The sequence below is a fragment of the Solea solea genome, chromosome 19 (genome assembly GCF_958295425.1).
Source record: "Solea solea chromosome 19, fSolSol10.1, whole genome shotgun sequence".
NCBI lineage: Eukaryota > Metazoa > Chordata > Actinopteri > Pleuronectiformes > Soleidae > Solea > Solea solea.
In genome coordinates, this window is record NC_081152.1 from 2,358,145 (window position 1) to 2,373,482 (window position 15,338).

At 44.4% G+C, this 15,338-nt stretch overlaps 1 protein-coding gene across 1 annotated transcript; it reads left to right on the forward strand.

The window, feature by feature from the left end:
• The first annotated feature begins 612 nt into the window (after window positions 1-612).
• On the forward strand, window positions 613-13,244 carry LOC131446579 (arrestin domain-containing protein 3-like). The gene is made up of 8 exons (XM_058617904.1): window positions 613-1,127; window positions 5,449-5,530; window positions 5,942-6,089; window positions 6,559-6,661; window positions 6,780-7,036; window positions 10,027-10,180; window positions 10,268-10,422; window positions 11,775-13,244. The coding sequence occupies exons 1-8, from the start codon at window positions 848-850 to the stop codon at window positions 11,850-11,852; spliced, it is 1,257 nt and encodes a 418-aa protein (XP_058473887.1). The 5' UTR covers window positions 613-847; the 3' UTR covers window positions 11,853-13,244.
• Window positions 13,245-15,338: the final 2,094 nt, after the last annotated feature.

The following is a 15,338-nucleotide window of genomic DNA, read 5'->3' on the forward strand; positions in this document are numbered from 1 at the left end:
CTTCCTGTTTTACGTCATTACTACTGCGTTTGTGATGCCAGAAAGTGGATTTCCTGGAATCATCCTCCAGCTGTTACATGTCAAAGAGAGTGATCCCAGCTGGAGTCTTATGAAACAGCTTCTCTTTCTCTGCAATGAGTCAAACCTGCCCACCAAACAACTGAAGGATGAGTTTATCTTCGCCAATTCTTTTAGGACTTACACAAATGAAGGGTGTGCAGAATCTCTCAGGGTTGTCCAAATGTGCCGCTGTATGTCAGGCTTGATAGATTCTGCATTTACACACTGTGCAGAGAAACTGCTTATGGTTGAGGTTATGTATTTGATTAGAGGCTCTTCAAAATAAGATCTTATTATTATTATTATTATTATTATACAACAATAATGATTGATTAATAATAACAATATAACAACAACAACAACAATAATAATAATAAGATCAAAGTCAAATGTAATAAAGGCAAGTCTTTTAAAGTCCTATATATATATTATTATTTTTTCTTTATCAGCTCAGCTGTGTGCGCACATGCTCAGTGAGGTTATTTTTGCGCTCGGAGGTCTTAAGAGCGCAGCGGCTGGAGGCAGACGGCAGAGCGAGAGAGAGAGAGAGAGAGAGAGAGAGCGAGAGAGAGAGAGAGAGAGAGTGAGAGAGAGAGGGCGACAGCGCTGGAGTGGACCATCAGCTGTGCGTCTCAGCCAGATGAACCACAGTCCCGGCTCTGCGCTGGGCAGCCAGAGCTTGGGCGCATGAATTTGCTGCTTACACTGCTTATACTCTCTTACTTCTCCTCATATTTTTGTTTAACTTTTATTTTTAAAGACATTCACGTGTTTGACATAATTCACCATGGTGCTGGGCAAAGTGCGGGCCCTGGCAATCTACTTTGACTGTTTGAATGAGAACAATCTGCCCGTGTTCTCCGGGGGAGAGCTGGTGTCAGGGCGCGTGGTCGTGGAGGTGACCGGGGATGTGCGGGTGAGGAGTCTGGACATCACCGCGAGAGGAGTCGCTAAGGTCCGGTGGACAGAGTCGAGAAACGCCGGAGCCAACACGGCTTACACTCAGAATTACAACGAGGAGGTGGAATATTTACACCATTACGACACTTTGATAGGAGAGGAGAGAGGTAAGGAGTCAGCCACTGATGTGGAAACAGCTGATCACGCAAACTTCTGTCTCTTTGTATGTGTGTGTGTGTGTGTGTGTGAAGAGAAAGTTTGAGAGCGCAGACATGTCACAGCGCAGCGCAGTGCAGCGCGGCAGCAGCGCGGCAGCAGCGCGTCAACGCATCAGTGGTGCTGATGCAACAGCTGATGGGTGAGACCCGGTGTCCGAACCAGAACATGAAACCGAGCACTTTTATAAGCACGAAGTAAATAAGAGCTTCAGCGACAGAGCTGCTGTTTCCACAAAACGCGTGTGTGACGCACGACTGTCGAGCGCCAGAGAAACGAGAGGGAAAAACGAGCAGACGATGTGCGTGTTTTCAACATTTGTCACAAACATTCACATCAACTTATGCGGAACGAACGTTTTTTTCCCCACTGATGACATCCTGAAGCAGACTACACAGCTCAGGCAACTCCCTTTGTTCGAAGCGGTTCAAACCTGTTCAGAAACTGCCAGGGAGGGAGGAAGGGAGGGAGGACCACACTCTGTCTGTCTGTCTGTCTGTCTGTCTCTCTCGCTCTGTGCGTGTGTGTGTGTGTGTGTCAGCTGCTGGTTCAGATGTACCTGCATCCCACTGTTAAAGCCAAGTTCACACCACATGTCATATAGACTCTCATGAGTGAGATGGGGGAGAATGACTCCTGAAAGCAGGTTTAATTTAGCACCGTCCGTTCATTTATCTTATCCTCTCTATCTCTCAATCAGCCGGTACTTGCAAAAGTCTCGATTATTGGTGTAGTAGGAACTGGGCTACAGTTGTGTACGTGTATGATGACGACCCTGATAGTTGCTGAGCACCTGAAGCTGTTTTCTGGAATGACATTTTATTATTAAAGCACATGCGAACATCAGTAGAATATTTGTTTTTTTTTACGATTAAAAACCTTCAGACTGGGACCAAACTCCAGTGAAACACTGTCTGATGCGAAAGAAGCCTGATGCAGGGATGTGATGTCACCATCATCAGTATGTGGGTCAGACTCCTCGTCCTCACCACACTCTCTAAACCTCACACTGAGCGTAAACAGCAGTGTCACAGACGGAGAGACACGTCTGGAGACATTTAAGACCTCGTCGTCGTCGCCGCCGCGTGTCTTTGACTCTGTTATCTGCGTTCTAGCCTCGCTCCACACTGACGTCCTGTTTTGTTTTGTTTTCAGGGACATTTGTGTGTGTCAGGTGTCAAGGAGTTCAAGGTGAAATGTGATGATGTGGAAAAGTGTTGTTGCTTCGCTCTCAGGAGAGAATTCCACAGCTTTTCAAAGTGTTATCCAGTCGCCATGCAAACGTGTTCAAATGTCACCACACTGTTTCCGGTCTACTCCATGGATCCATACAGACACACAGATCTGGCCCTGCTGCTGCTGCGTTGGCTGATAAATAAGGGATTGCAGAGCTGCCATGTCAGACTAGTTAGAACCCGCATCGTCAGTGCATTTCTCAGCCACAATGTGTCAAATTCAAACGTGTGATGTTGCTGTTTTACTTTTCCATTGACCATGGGACGCGTTTTGTATTTTTTTATTTAATGTAACACATTGTCAAATTGTTTCTTACATGTCAACATCTGTAAAGGGGACGTCCAAACATGTGACCATGTGACATCCCTTCAATACATTGGGTGCTTTTATGAAGAGGATGTTGATGAAGAAAAATCATGATTTTGTGTCTAAACGTGACCACGTTCATAATCAAGGAAACGGTTATCATCAACCTTATTTCCTCAGGAACGTGTAAATATGAATTTTTATTTTATGTACATTTTGACATTTTGATTTTCTCTACTTCTTTTTAAATAATACATTTAATGAAGTATTGTGCTGTATGAGAATAAAAGGATCTGCGTGTGGAACGCGATCGTTTTCTATCTCCATGTATTTCATTCAAGCGTTTGCGTGCGAGCTGTACCTGGAGTTCACTGATAGTGTGCAACACCACCCTTCCTCTCCCCCCTCCTCACCCCTCCACTCATGCCACACACCACATGGCGGATCGGTTGTGGGCAGGGGCTTGTCACAGCTGCGCCAATCAGAGGTCGGCCTTTAATTCGTGTCACACTTCTCCTCCAATGGGAGGCTGAGTTGTAGTGAGTGTGTTGGGAGTTTCCAGCTGAAGGAAGCTGTTCAGTCTGGTTCATACCGGTCTACTCCTGCTTTGCTCTGTGCTGCCAGTGACTTGATGCAGGCGCATACTCTCTGTCACACACACACACACACACACACGCGCACACACACGAGCTGTGACAGCTCTCATGCAGAAAACATACAAATAGCCACACACACACACACACACACACACAGAGAGTGAGACAAACAGAAAAAAGCAGAGTGACTGGTGAGGTGGCAGGAAGCTAAAGTTGAGCAGAACTGAGCGGAGACAGAATTTCAAATAAAAACATTGACAGAAGACGTGCAGAAGGGGAACAGGGGTCATTTTCTTTCTCCCGCAGGGCTCTGTCTGTAATTAGACCACACACACACACACACACACACACACACACACACTGAGTTCAAATCACATGAGCCTCAGTTTGTTTCAACAGATGAAACATCTGCCACTTCAATCCATGTGTCATCTGGCGCTGTTTCCAAAAACCTTTCATATGTGAACCCACGTTTGGTGTCAACATGTCAGACTTAACGTGGCGACCCAAGTTCCAGTTTGAATCAGGACAATGTGTTTATGAAGTCACATTTCTGACGGAATTTCTGTAACACTATCATTTCAAATAGATACAAACAGTCATTCCCACCAAGCAATATGACTGAGAAATGAATTTCATACATGTTTAATACATCCCATAGACTTAGACTTCCTTTTATTGTCATTGCACAGAAAACACAGCAGTGAAACTGGCAACCAGAAAAACCAACAATACAGCATTGAATTGTGAGGTACTTACTGTAAACTATGATTCAAGAAAAAATAAATAAGTGTATATGTATATAAATATATATAAAATGTAGACTAAAAAACAGGAAAAAAAACTGTAAGCAAACAATATGAAAAAATAACAGTTAAAATATTGCACAGATAGTGTTGGGGGGGGTTGTTATTTGGAATTTAAATAACAACCCCTAGGCCATAGGGGCCTGATGGCAGAGGAGTGGCACTGTTGCCTCTCAACTAAAAGGTCAACGATTCAAGCCCCAGTTTGGCCGAGGGCTCGCATGCACATGGGTTTTCTCCTGATAGTTCAAAAACATGCAAATTGTAATGGAGCACAGGTGTGAACGGTTGTTCCTCTCTGTATGTTTGCCCTGCTGTCCAGGGTGTACCTCCACCTTTACCCTGCATCAGCTCGGGTTGGCTCCAGGCCACCATGACCCTCATGTGGAAGACAATAACTGTGTGAAAACACACTGTATTTCCCAATTCTCCAATTCTTCCATCAGCCATCTGTGGGTCTGAACCAGTCTCTGTTCAGGTTAAAGTTCAGCTCACCAGAACATGAGCAGCAAGCTGTGAAGTCTCTCCAAGACTCAGGGTCCAAACATGTGAGTCACATTTCATGCAGCGGCTAAAAACTAGTAGTTTTTACCAAAGCACTTGAGGGTCACACTCCTGTAGTGTGTCGCGTCACTGAGGAACCAAACACTGCTGCGATTACCTAATTATCACACTAAACTACCAGGAAAACAAAGACAATGGGTCAGCAGCACCACATGTCTCTCACAGCCGTGGAAAACACTCACAGTCTGTGTTCGTCATCTCCTGCCGGAGGCTTTGTCTGGATGTAGGTTCAGAGTTTATTTCAACAAAGACCAGTTTGACCCACTTCTTTCGGCTCAAGTATCAAACGATGCATTGAAAGCACTCACTGCAGATATTTTCATCGTGACGAGTTTGACCTGTAAGGACTGACAATATGGGTTCCAAACCAGGGTTGTCCATGGTTTCCATGGTGGCCCCCGACCGTGTCTGCAGGTCCCATATGGTTTCAGTAACATGGACCTCAAACCCAGGGTGAGGCCACCATGGAAACCACAGAGGAACCTGCCTGGGACCCATATTGTCAGCCCGATTAAAGCCCTTAACGGTCCACATTTGCACGCTTGCTGGGGTGGACACACACGTTGCACCATCCACCTTATCTGTGAAGTTCTTTCAACTAACTTCTGAAGATGACAATGACCTGGACGACTGAGAACCTTTATAGACGAGTTGCAAGTGACAGATCAATGTGTGTGTGTGTTGTCTTTTTTTTTGTCCAGAGTCTGGTTTAGGCTCAAGTGTAAATACAGGTGTAAACGAACACATGTCCTTTGTCTTTTCAGATGAAGATTGTCCAGAGGAAGGTCTGACTGTTCTGCATGCTGGCCTACACGAGTTTGCTTTCAGCTTCAACCTGCCTCAGATGTGAGTTGTTACCAAGGGCTCAAATGTCCAAAAATGAAACCGTGTCATTGAAACTTTGTTTTTTTCTTATTTCATCTCCTGCGAATTATCTCACACACCGTATTATTTTCAACAAATAACACCATGGCCTTGAGTTCGTGACAAAAGGCTTAGTCTAAAAACCAGTTTGTTTTTGCTAAAGTTACACACTGGAACTTAAAATCTAAATCTCAATGCAAATAATTCACATATGAGAGATTTTTTAAATTGAAATGACTTACATAAGTCTGAATACTTTCCCCACCTCCATCAAAAACAAAGTCTACTTTAATTGCTGATCGCTGTCCTGGAGTTTGACTTTTACGGCATTTAGACATAAAAGATTTGGGTATCCACGCTTCCTAACACGGCCTCTTTGTCTGCGTCTCTCAGGGCATTGGCCACGTCCTTCGAGGGGAAGCATGGCAGTGTGAGGTACTGGGTTAGAGCTGAGCTGCACCGTCCATGGCTGCTCCCTGTCAAAGTGAAGAAAGAGTTCATTGTGTTTGAACACATCGACATCAACACACCTCTGCTGTTGGTAGGTACACCACACACACTATGTTTAAATGTACCACTCTCGTGTCTGATCCCCCAGAATCCTCCCTGTGCAGACCCCACCCTGATGAATGAATGTAAAGTCAAAAATGAGAATGCAGTTGAGAGCTATGCAGCTGCGTTGAATCAGAGCGTGATCTACCTTACATTATTCAGAAGCACATACAATTCCCTACCATAGTTGACACAGGGCCAGACGAGGGTGGTGGCGTTTCCATTCAGTTCCAATAGGGAAAAACTGAAAACAGCTACAATGTAATGTTTATAATTAGAATTGTTGACAGTTTTCATCAGAAACAAACTATAAACAAAAACTATATCAGGTTTTTTTTTTTTTTACATCTAAAGTGACACCTTATTATTGAAAAAGTGGTATCAATCTTATCTTGATCATCTCATCTATTGCTATTCCAGTCAAAAGCAAAGGGTGGATGATGTTGTTGTGTCAACAGGCCCCTCAGGCTGGAACAAAGGAAAAGACTCTGTGCTGCTGGTTCTGTGCTTCAGGCCCGATCTCCCTGAGTGCTAAGATTGCACGAAAGGGCTACACACCAGGTGAGTACAAACCCTTCAAACCTTCTCACTTCTCTAACGCTACTTCTTTGCTTTAGAGATTTCACTCATGTCACTTCTCCCTCAGTCTGACAGACTGATCTTTTATCTTCTCTCCAAGGCGAGTCTATTCAAATTTTTGCCGAGGTGGAGAACTGTTCGTCCAGGGTCGTGGTGCCAAAGGCTACCTTGTACCAGACGCAAACTTTCTTTGCCAAAGGCAAGGGCAAACAGATCCAGCAGCCGGTGTCCAACCTGCGAGGTGACGCCCTGCCACAGGGCAAAAGCCAGAGCTGGGAGGGAAAGCAGCTGAAAATACCACCAGTGTCCCCCTCCATCCTAGACTGTCCCATCATCAGAGTGGAGTATGTCCTGGTGGTGAGTCGTGCATTTGATAACTGATGAGTTAGTGTCCACTGACATTGAAAATCAAAACTCATTTAGCAACAAATTATAAATCAAAACATGCTGTTTGGCCACGAATGGTGTGCTATGGTGGCTTTGCTTTAGCATTTCAAGTCAACCAAAGAAATTATAAAAACTGCAAACAACAACAATTCCATAAGAAACCAAAGGCAGAAGTACAAAGGAGTATTCGGGCCAGCCAAAAAAAAACAAAAAACAGCACAAGGGAAAAAAAAAGTCAGGCAAAAAAATAAATACATTTAGAAAATATCAAAGTACTATAGTCGATGGCCATGGCTGCTTCCACAGACACGTTGATTAAGCGGTACTTCAGAATATATAATAATATAATATTAATAATAAGGAAATTCTCTCTCTTTTGGCTCATAAACACGGTGTGGTGATCAGTATTAGGACGCTGAAGAGACTGTGTCGGAAACTTGGTTTGTTCAGGAAGATAAACCATACAAACTTGGAGGAGAAGAAATGCCTCTGCCATTTCAATTTCAATCTTCAAAGAAATGTCCTAGTTTATATTATAATCAGATATATTGCTAAACAAGCGCCCCCGCGACCCTCATGTGGACGATAAAGCGGTAGAACGTGAGTGAGTGAGTGAGTGTAGGTGTGAGCTTGTGTTGTGTCTCCCATCAGCCGCTGTCATCGCACATCATCACCGCTAACATCATCATTTGAGTGGCTTTGATCTTTATGATAGACTATGACACTGTGATGTTCAAACAAACGATGGATGACGTCAGTAACGCAAGTGATTCCGTTCGGATGAACAATGTAAACGAGACGCCAGACATGGACGAGACGAACGACATGAACGTCACGGCCGATACGAGCGAGATAAACGAAGCCAACGAGGCCGGCGCTAACGACAAAGACGCCGTGAACGCGATTCATGATGCGGACACAATGACTGGCGCGAATGAGATGAACGAAGGGAACGAGACGAATGACGTGAACAAGACTGACATGAAGGAGACAAATGATGTGAAGAAGACGAACGACTCTGACTTCACTGATGTGAACGATAAGAAGAATGATGTGAAGGAAACGACGGACACCGAGGAGACAACTGACAGGACAAACAACATAAATCACATGAAGCTCAAGATGCATGAACTGGACAAGAAGAACGACAGGAGGATTGACGTGAACAAGTACAAGAAGAACGATGAGATAAAGAACATTAGTAAGATAAGCGACATGATTCGTTTGAGCAGGGAAAAGGAAATTAGAGAATTCCTGAAAAGCAGAGGAGGAATCAGGACCTGGGAGGTCTCTGTGCAGACTTTGCCGGATGCAAGCGTCAAGGAGAGGAAGGCTCTGGAACGAGATCTGAGGGACCGAACTGTTGAGCTTGATAAGGAGGTGCATGCTCACAATCAGCTCAAATCCAAGTTCAGCAAGATGGAGAGGAAGCTGCAGCATTTAGAGGGGAAGCTATTTAAACTTCAGAAAGAGCATGAAGAGCTGAAGGGAACGGTGGAGTCTGAGAGGCAATCATCAGTCGTTGACCTTAGTACCATAGCACAGCTACCACTGAAGGCCATGGAAAAACAGATTAAAGATATCAAAGAGCCTGCAATTGTTAGGAAGTTTGTGAACTTCTTCAAACATGGCCCGGGCTACAGTGAATTAAAGGAGGTAGAGGAGGAGGAAGAGGAGGAGGAGGAGGAAGAGGAGGAGAACCCTCACATGACACCAGTAAAGAAAAAAAAGCCTTCCCTGTTCAAAAGCCTCCTCAAATCCTTCACTCACGGCTCCACTCGTTTAGAGGAGGCGGAGAAGAAAGAGGTGGCGTCTGCGCGCTCGAGGGTCAGCGGTGAACGCCTCAACCAGTCGCCAGAGACGCCAGTGAAGAATATTTCTTTGCTGCTGAGGAACTTCTGTGACTACACTCACACGAAGGGTCCGGACAGAAAAGGAATCCTGAAGAAGGCAGCGGTGCAACAACATGAAGGCCAACCTCCGTCAAACACCGCTGCCGTCCAACCGACCAGCTGCGGCGGGATAGCCAACGCGGCCACAACAGAGGAGGTACTGGTGGGGAGGTCCTTCACTCCTTCACTCATATCGTGGAATTCACCTGAGGAGAATGCGGTGGATGACAGGACAAAGTTGGTACCAGCGAAGAAGTCATTCAATCCCCCACTGGTGACTTGGTCCACACCTGATAAGGAAATACGGAGGAGACGACCGAGGTGAAGAGTTTTGGCAAAGCACAAACTGAAAACACGTAAAAAATAAACAGCACTTAGCATTTCCTACATGTTTGGATCATTAGTCTGAATTGGGGGAGGGGCTTAGGTTGTTTCCGACTTAATAATCTCCGCTAGACTGAGGACTCGGTTCAATTGGGGGTTGCAAAATTCAGCCGGTCCGACTTTCACACTTTTGAATAACGTGTTCCCCTCCTCGCCTGCGGGCGGCGCTGCATCAACAATGGATGGATGGCTCATCTGTGGGTTCATGCAGGACAGCTAAACTTCTGTTTCCTCACAAAAACGTTTTGGTTGTGTTTACCCACAATGCCCTGCGTTGTAGTCCGCTTCCTGCATTTGGTTCAATTTCCGAGCAAACGAACTAGGATTCGATTTAGAAGGACAGGTGTGAATGCAGCCTTTACCCCACCTTGCTCCCTGTCAGCTGTGTCAACAGCGTGTGAGTGAATGAATGTGTGAATGGGTGAATGTGTTAAGCAGCTTTTGACTAAAAAAGTGCTCTATAAACACAGACCATTTAATTACCGTTTATTTGAATCGGTCAGTGCGTAGTCCAGCTGTTTAGTGCTCTATCTGACACACACACACACACACACACACAGTCCCACATTTCTTGCAGTGTTACTATTAGATGTCACCAGCTGTTACACACTGGGCCTTTAAAATATGAATTTGTGATGTACAGGTAGAGCTGGTTACAATGTCCCTCCCTATCTCTGCCTGCAGGTGTATGTGGACATCCCTGGGGGATTGAACCTGTCTCTCTCTCTCCCGCTGGTGATCGGGACGATCCCACTCCACGCCAGCACCACCCGCACCTCAAGCATCAGCAGCAACTGCAGCACTTTGACGTGGCTCGGCCTGTCCGAGCCTCCCGAGGGTACGTAGGGCAGACACGGGCGAGTGCGTGTCGTCTTTTTGTTGGGTGTGCGACGCAAGAGGCCTCACGTTCGTTTGCTTTCTGCAGCTCCGCCAAGCTACAGCGATCTGGCAATATCAGAGTCGCACAGGCAGGATTGTCTGCAGGGCTGTGATAGACCTGAGGGGGAGGGAGAGGACCACAGAGCTCTGCTTACGTATATCAGAGAGTTCCGATATCTGCCCCCGCCAGTCTACTCTGAGGTACAGGACACACACAGACACCCAACATGTCGTAAACAACAGAGCAATTCAATAAAATGAGAGCTGATGAGACTGTGACCCTCAAATGTCAGGAGACCTCTGCTATAGACAAAGAGTGTAAGATATATATAACACACACACACACACACACACACACTATTACACAATTCAACAACATTACAAAATATGAAGTCACCACTGAGTGACGTCCACCATTATAGAAGATGTCAGCAAAACAAAAACACCGCGACTCATGAACACTTTCCACATAAAAACAACTCAAACATGAGTAACATGATCACATGATCACATGTGAACACACAGACAGCTATAGATGAATACAAGTCTTTCTCTTTGAGGAAACAGGAAGTGCTCAGAGCACAGACAGTATGTTGGTCTGTGCCACATCAAGTCAAATTGCTTTTGCGTGCGAATCTACTTGGCAATAAGTACCAATTCTGATCCTGATCCTGATGTGGGTGCCAGTAGATTCCCTCCTGTCACCTCCACCATAATCCCATCACATCTCTGTGGAGTTCTGGCTCCTGATTCTGATAAAGTGTTGTGGAATACTGGGATAACTCTGGATCAGAATCTAAAACAATGACAGCATATTTGACTGACAGCAGCTTTAAGTTCATATGAATACAGTCTGACTAAAGATGGAATTGGGTCTTAGTGTAAAAATATTGGCACGAGCTGGAGCCAGTGTGTGCTTGCTGCAGGCTTCTGTCATATTTATGTTGACAGATTACAGCGTTCACACGGCACGTCTGCACGTCTGCAGGCTCGTCTGCACGTCTGCAGGCTCGTCTGCAGGCTCGTCTGCAACAAATTAAAGTGAATTTTACATGCGGAGTAATAATAGTTTGTAATTCTTCTTTCTAGTTCCGTCTCCCATGTTCTGGGATAGAATGTGGCAGATTGAGAAATCTGTTAATAATGATATTGACTGCATAAAACTGACAAATCTCGCCGTAGTTTTAGTGTCTAGGCTAATTCTGAATACATGAAAAACATAAATATTATATTTGAAACCACCTTTAGCAGCTTTACAGACTCTCTCCCTCTGTCTCTCCCAGTCTTAGTGAATAGAAATCATGTGACGTTAAGTGATAAAGTGAAGTCATAATCATACTTGTGGTGGGAGGAGTAGCAGCAGACATGCAGCCGGTGTGACCCGGCCTCAACTGGTGAATACAAGAGCTGTTGATGATATAATCTACATTTCAAGCTGCGCGGCTTGTTTTTCAGCTCATACACAAGCGTACTTCTTACATAGAGCTTATTATTTAGCTGTTGTTACTGAAGCCGTTGCATCAGCACTCTGTAAACACTCTCTCTCTCCTCAGGTCGACCCGTACTCAAACCCCGTGGAAGCGTGTGGGGCCACAGATGTCAGGAGACCCGACACGTGTCCGTCCCGCTGAGGGGAGCTCTCAAACCCCGAAGGCTTCCGCACAAACCAGACACATAACTCTGGGCTCGCAGGACCACACGGCCAGCTTCTCGCCAGATTATATATCACTATAGCTGAGGCTCGACCCTCCCTGATGCAAGACTGTCAGCTCAAAGAGTATCAGGTGACCACCGATGGACGGACCACGGGTAACAAGCCATGCTGGATCCTCTATATTCTGACGTCACTGTGTGGACTCAGAGGACGGACGCTTCCTCCTGCCTCACTATGAATTTTGCACATAACCATAACAAGTCTTTTTCTCTCAGTGGCTCTATTTCCTGCAGATTCCTCCAGGCCTTTATGCTTCAGTAGAATCTGTCCACACGTGTAAACAAAGGTTTACTCTCCTGTGTAAAATGATAGTTTGACCTGACGTCAGGTGGAAACTGTCTCTTTTTTGTGAACATAGCTAAACACATTAAAAGGGAAGTGGGGAAAGAGGTAGTAACAAGAAGATAAAGCCGTTTCTGATCATTCTGTTCAGAAAACCGTCTCAGAATGTCCAGCCTTGAGCTCTTAAAGGGATAGTTCAGGTTGTTTAAAGTGTAGTTTCATGATGTTCTGACACATCCAGCCAGAGATCTGATTTAACCACTTCAGTTTATTGTGTCCTCACTTCAGAAAACCTGAACTATCACTATGTGATGTATGTATGTGTGAGTGTGTGTGTGTGTGTGTGTGTGTGTGTACTTGTATTGGTTATCTCTTTAGGACCTTTTCTGTCACAAACACTGACCTTGTCAGGACCAGTAGTCCTCATGGAGACCAAAACCTGGTCCTAATGAGTCAGAACCTCCTTTCTGAGGAACTGGTTAAGTTTAGGGCTAATATTTGAATTGTAGTTAGGTCAAGGTTTAGACATTAACCGGTTATGGTTAATAACACTTAGTGTATGCCGTCCTAAAGAATGGAAGTCAATGTGGTGTGTGTGTGTGTGTGTGTGTGTGTGTGTGTGTGTGTGTGTGTGTCCAGGTGAAAATACACACAGGCCCCAAAGAAAAAGCACAAGTCCATGAACATACCACATGTTGCCTGTTGGTGTCTGCGCTGACGTGAAGCTTCTCTCGATGAACACTTCCCCACACGTGGACGTTAAAGAAGCTTTGTGCTCACAAAACCAATGACAAAAGTATACAAGACAAAATGTTTACAGATGAATATCGAATTGAGAATGTTGTTCAAACTCCATTTCTTCCACCTAAAGTACCAAGTGCAATATATTTTTGTATTTTGTGATTCTATTTTGCACTAGATTTTCATATATTCTGTTGCTGTTTATTCCATTTCTGTGCATTATATATTATTGTCATGATCATATTGCTGTCATGATCAACTTTTTATAAAAAATAAAAGGTATATTTTATAAAACAACGAGTGTTTTTATGCACAGCCGCTCTGCACGCGACACACGGTGACAAGTCTGAGTCAACGCCGAGGATTTCAGCTGATACAGCAGTTCCTTTTCCTGTTCTGTTTACACACAAACAAACGCTGACCTTTTCAGGACCAGTATTCCTCATGGAGACCAAAACTTGGTCCTAATGAGGCAGAAACTCTTTTCTGAGGAACTGGGAAGGAAGTTGACGGCTAAGATTTGAATTGTGGTTAGAGTTAGGCTTAGAGTGCTGATACAGATGTGTGTTTGTTTGTTTTTTACAAATCCTGAAACAAAATGACTGACGTGCCAGTGCTGACAGAAAGGGAACGTACCAAATGTTGACAGAGTGAGAGGTCGCTCTCTGTAGACCTCTCTCGGGTTTATGGTGACTGATCATGGACTGTGACTGAGTGATGTTTTGCCCATTCACTGCTTTACATGCTTTCATTTTTAAAAGACATGGAGCAGATGGAAAGAGTGTCTGAACAGCAGAGTCACGGTGGCAATACAATGGAATAGAATAGAGTTAATTTGCCATTTGCACAGGTACATTATACACATACACACAAATACTCTCAGAGTCAACACTTGAGAAAAGCGGTGGATGTTTTCACATCGAAGGAAGTTAGACAATGAGCTACAATAAGCCATCGTCTGGTCTCTGTGAGCAGCCGTAGCCTGGCTCACGCCACACATGCATCAGTCTAGAAAAGGGTGGAGTCACTTCCCACTTCTCAGGGGCGTGGCCAACCGGTGTGGCCGACTCCTCGGTAAGGAAAGTCACTATTGGCCGTCCTAAAAGTCACTAGAAGTGACAAAAGACAAGGCAAAGAGTGAAGGAAAAACACTCTAAACATGTTAATAACTACAAATCAACTTGTTTTTTTGAGTGTTGTTAATGGCGACGCATTCACAGCTAACCAATCAGAGCAAGATGTTTGTTTCCAAACAACAACCCCCACTCTTTTTAATAACCAAGAAAAAACCATTAGAAGACGTGTGTAGGGAGGTTGTAATAACATGGTGTGTGTGTGTGAGACCATGAGACATCAATAAAAATGTCTCTGTACACAATTGGATAAGGACGTATGCAGAGCGACAGAAAACGCACTTGTTGGTGTTTTCTGTGAGCAATGACTGTCGAGTAATTGCATCTAACGACTTTTGCATGAGGAGCTCAAACTGGAAGCAACAGTGGCCGTCACACTGGATGTATACAAACGCTGCTTTGTGATTGGTTCCCTTTTTTTTTAAGAGATTCTGAAGGTGCTGCAGAGCAGGAATGTTAATGACTTTATTATATGTCATTAACCATTATTGTTCCTTCTCCCTTTGTTTGTCTTGCAGGCTGCAGGATCCAGATCCAGGTTTTTCTCTCCACTTGTGTGAACTGTTCTCTGCTCTCCATGATGTCTTATAAAGACTTGAGATAATGTATGGTGTGATTTAGCGCTTTACAAATAAAACTGAATTGAATGCATGACGATGTCGTACAACCTATAGGAGACTAATGAAGTCTGGAGCCTGTGATATTCGCTTTGTTGGTGTTAGGTAGACGATCCCTTCACATTCATTTCAAAGCCAAGAACATTCCGTCCGTGTCCAATGGACAAAACATAATTCAGTCACAGTCCATGTTCAGTCACCATTAAGTCATAGAGAACAAAAGATGACCTCTCACTCTATCTCTACCGCTTCCACATATTTCCTTTCTGTCAGATTTGTTTCTGGATTTAAAAAAAAAGTGTGTGACATTTTGTCCTGAATGCAAATTTGTCTCTGGCTGTGAACAACTGTGTAATATTGTTTTGCATGCAGAATACAGAATGCATGTGTGTGTGTGTGTGTGTTCATACTTTCATTGAGTTTTGTTGTATGTTGGATGAGTGAAGGACTGCGTGAGCGAAACCTCTCCACTTTAGCACTTTATCAGCTCTCAGACAAGTATCTGTTACGTTACTATGTGCAATATTTAAAAGTGCAACATTGTCCCTAGTGTAACTTATATTTATCGTAACTATCAATAGCACAGAAATGCAATCACACCTATTCATTCTGCTCTTTTTTTCCCATGCA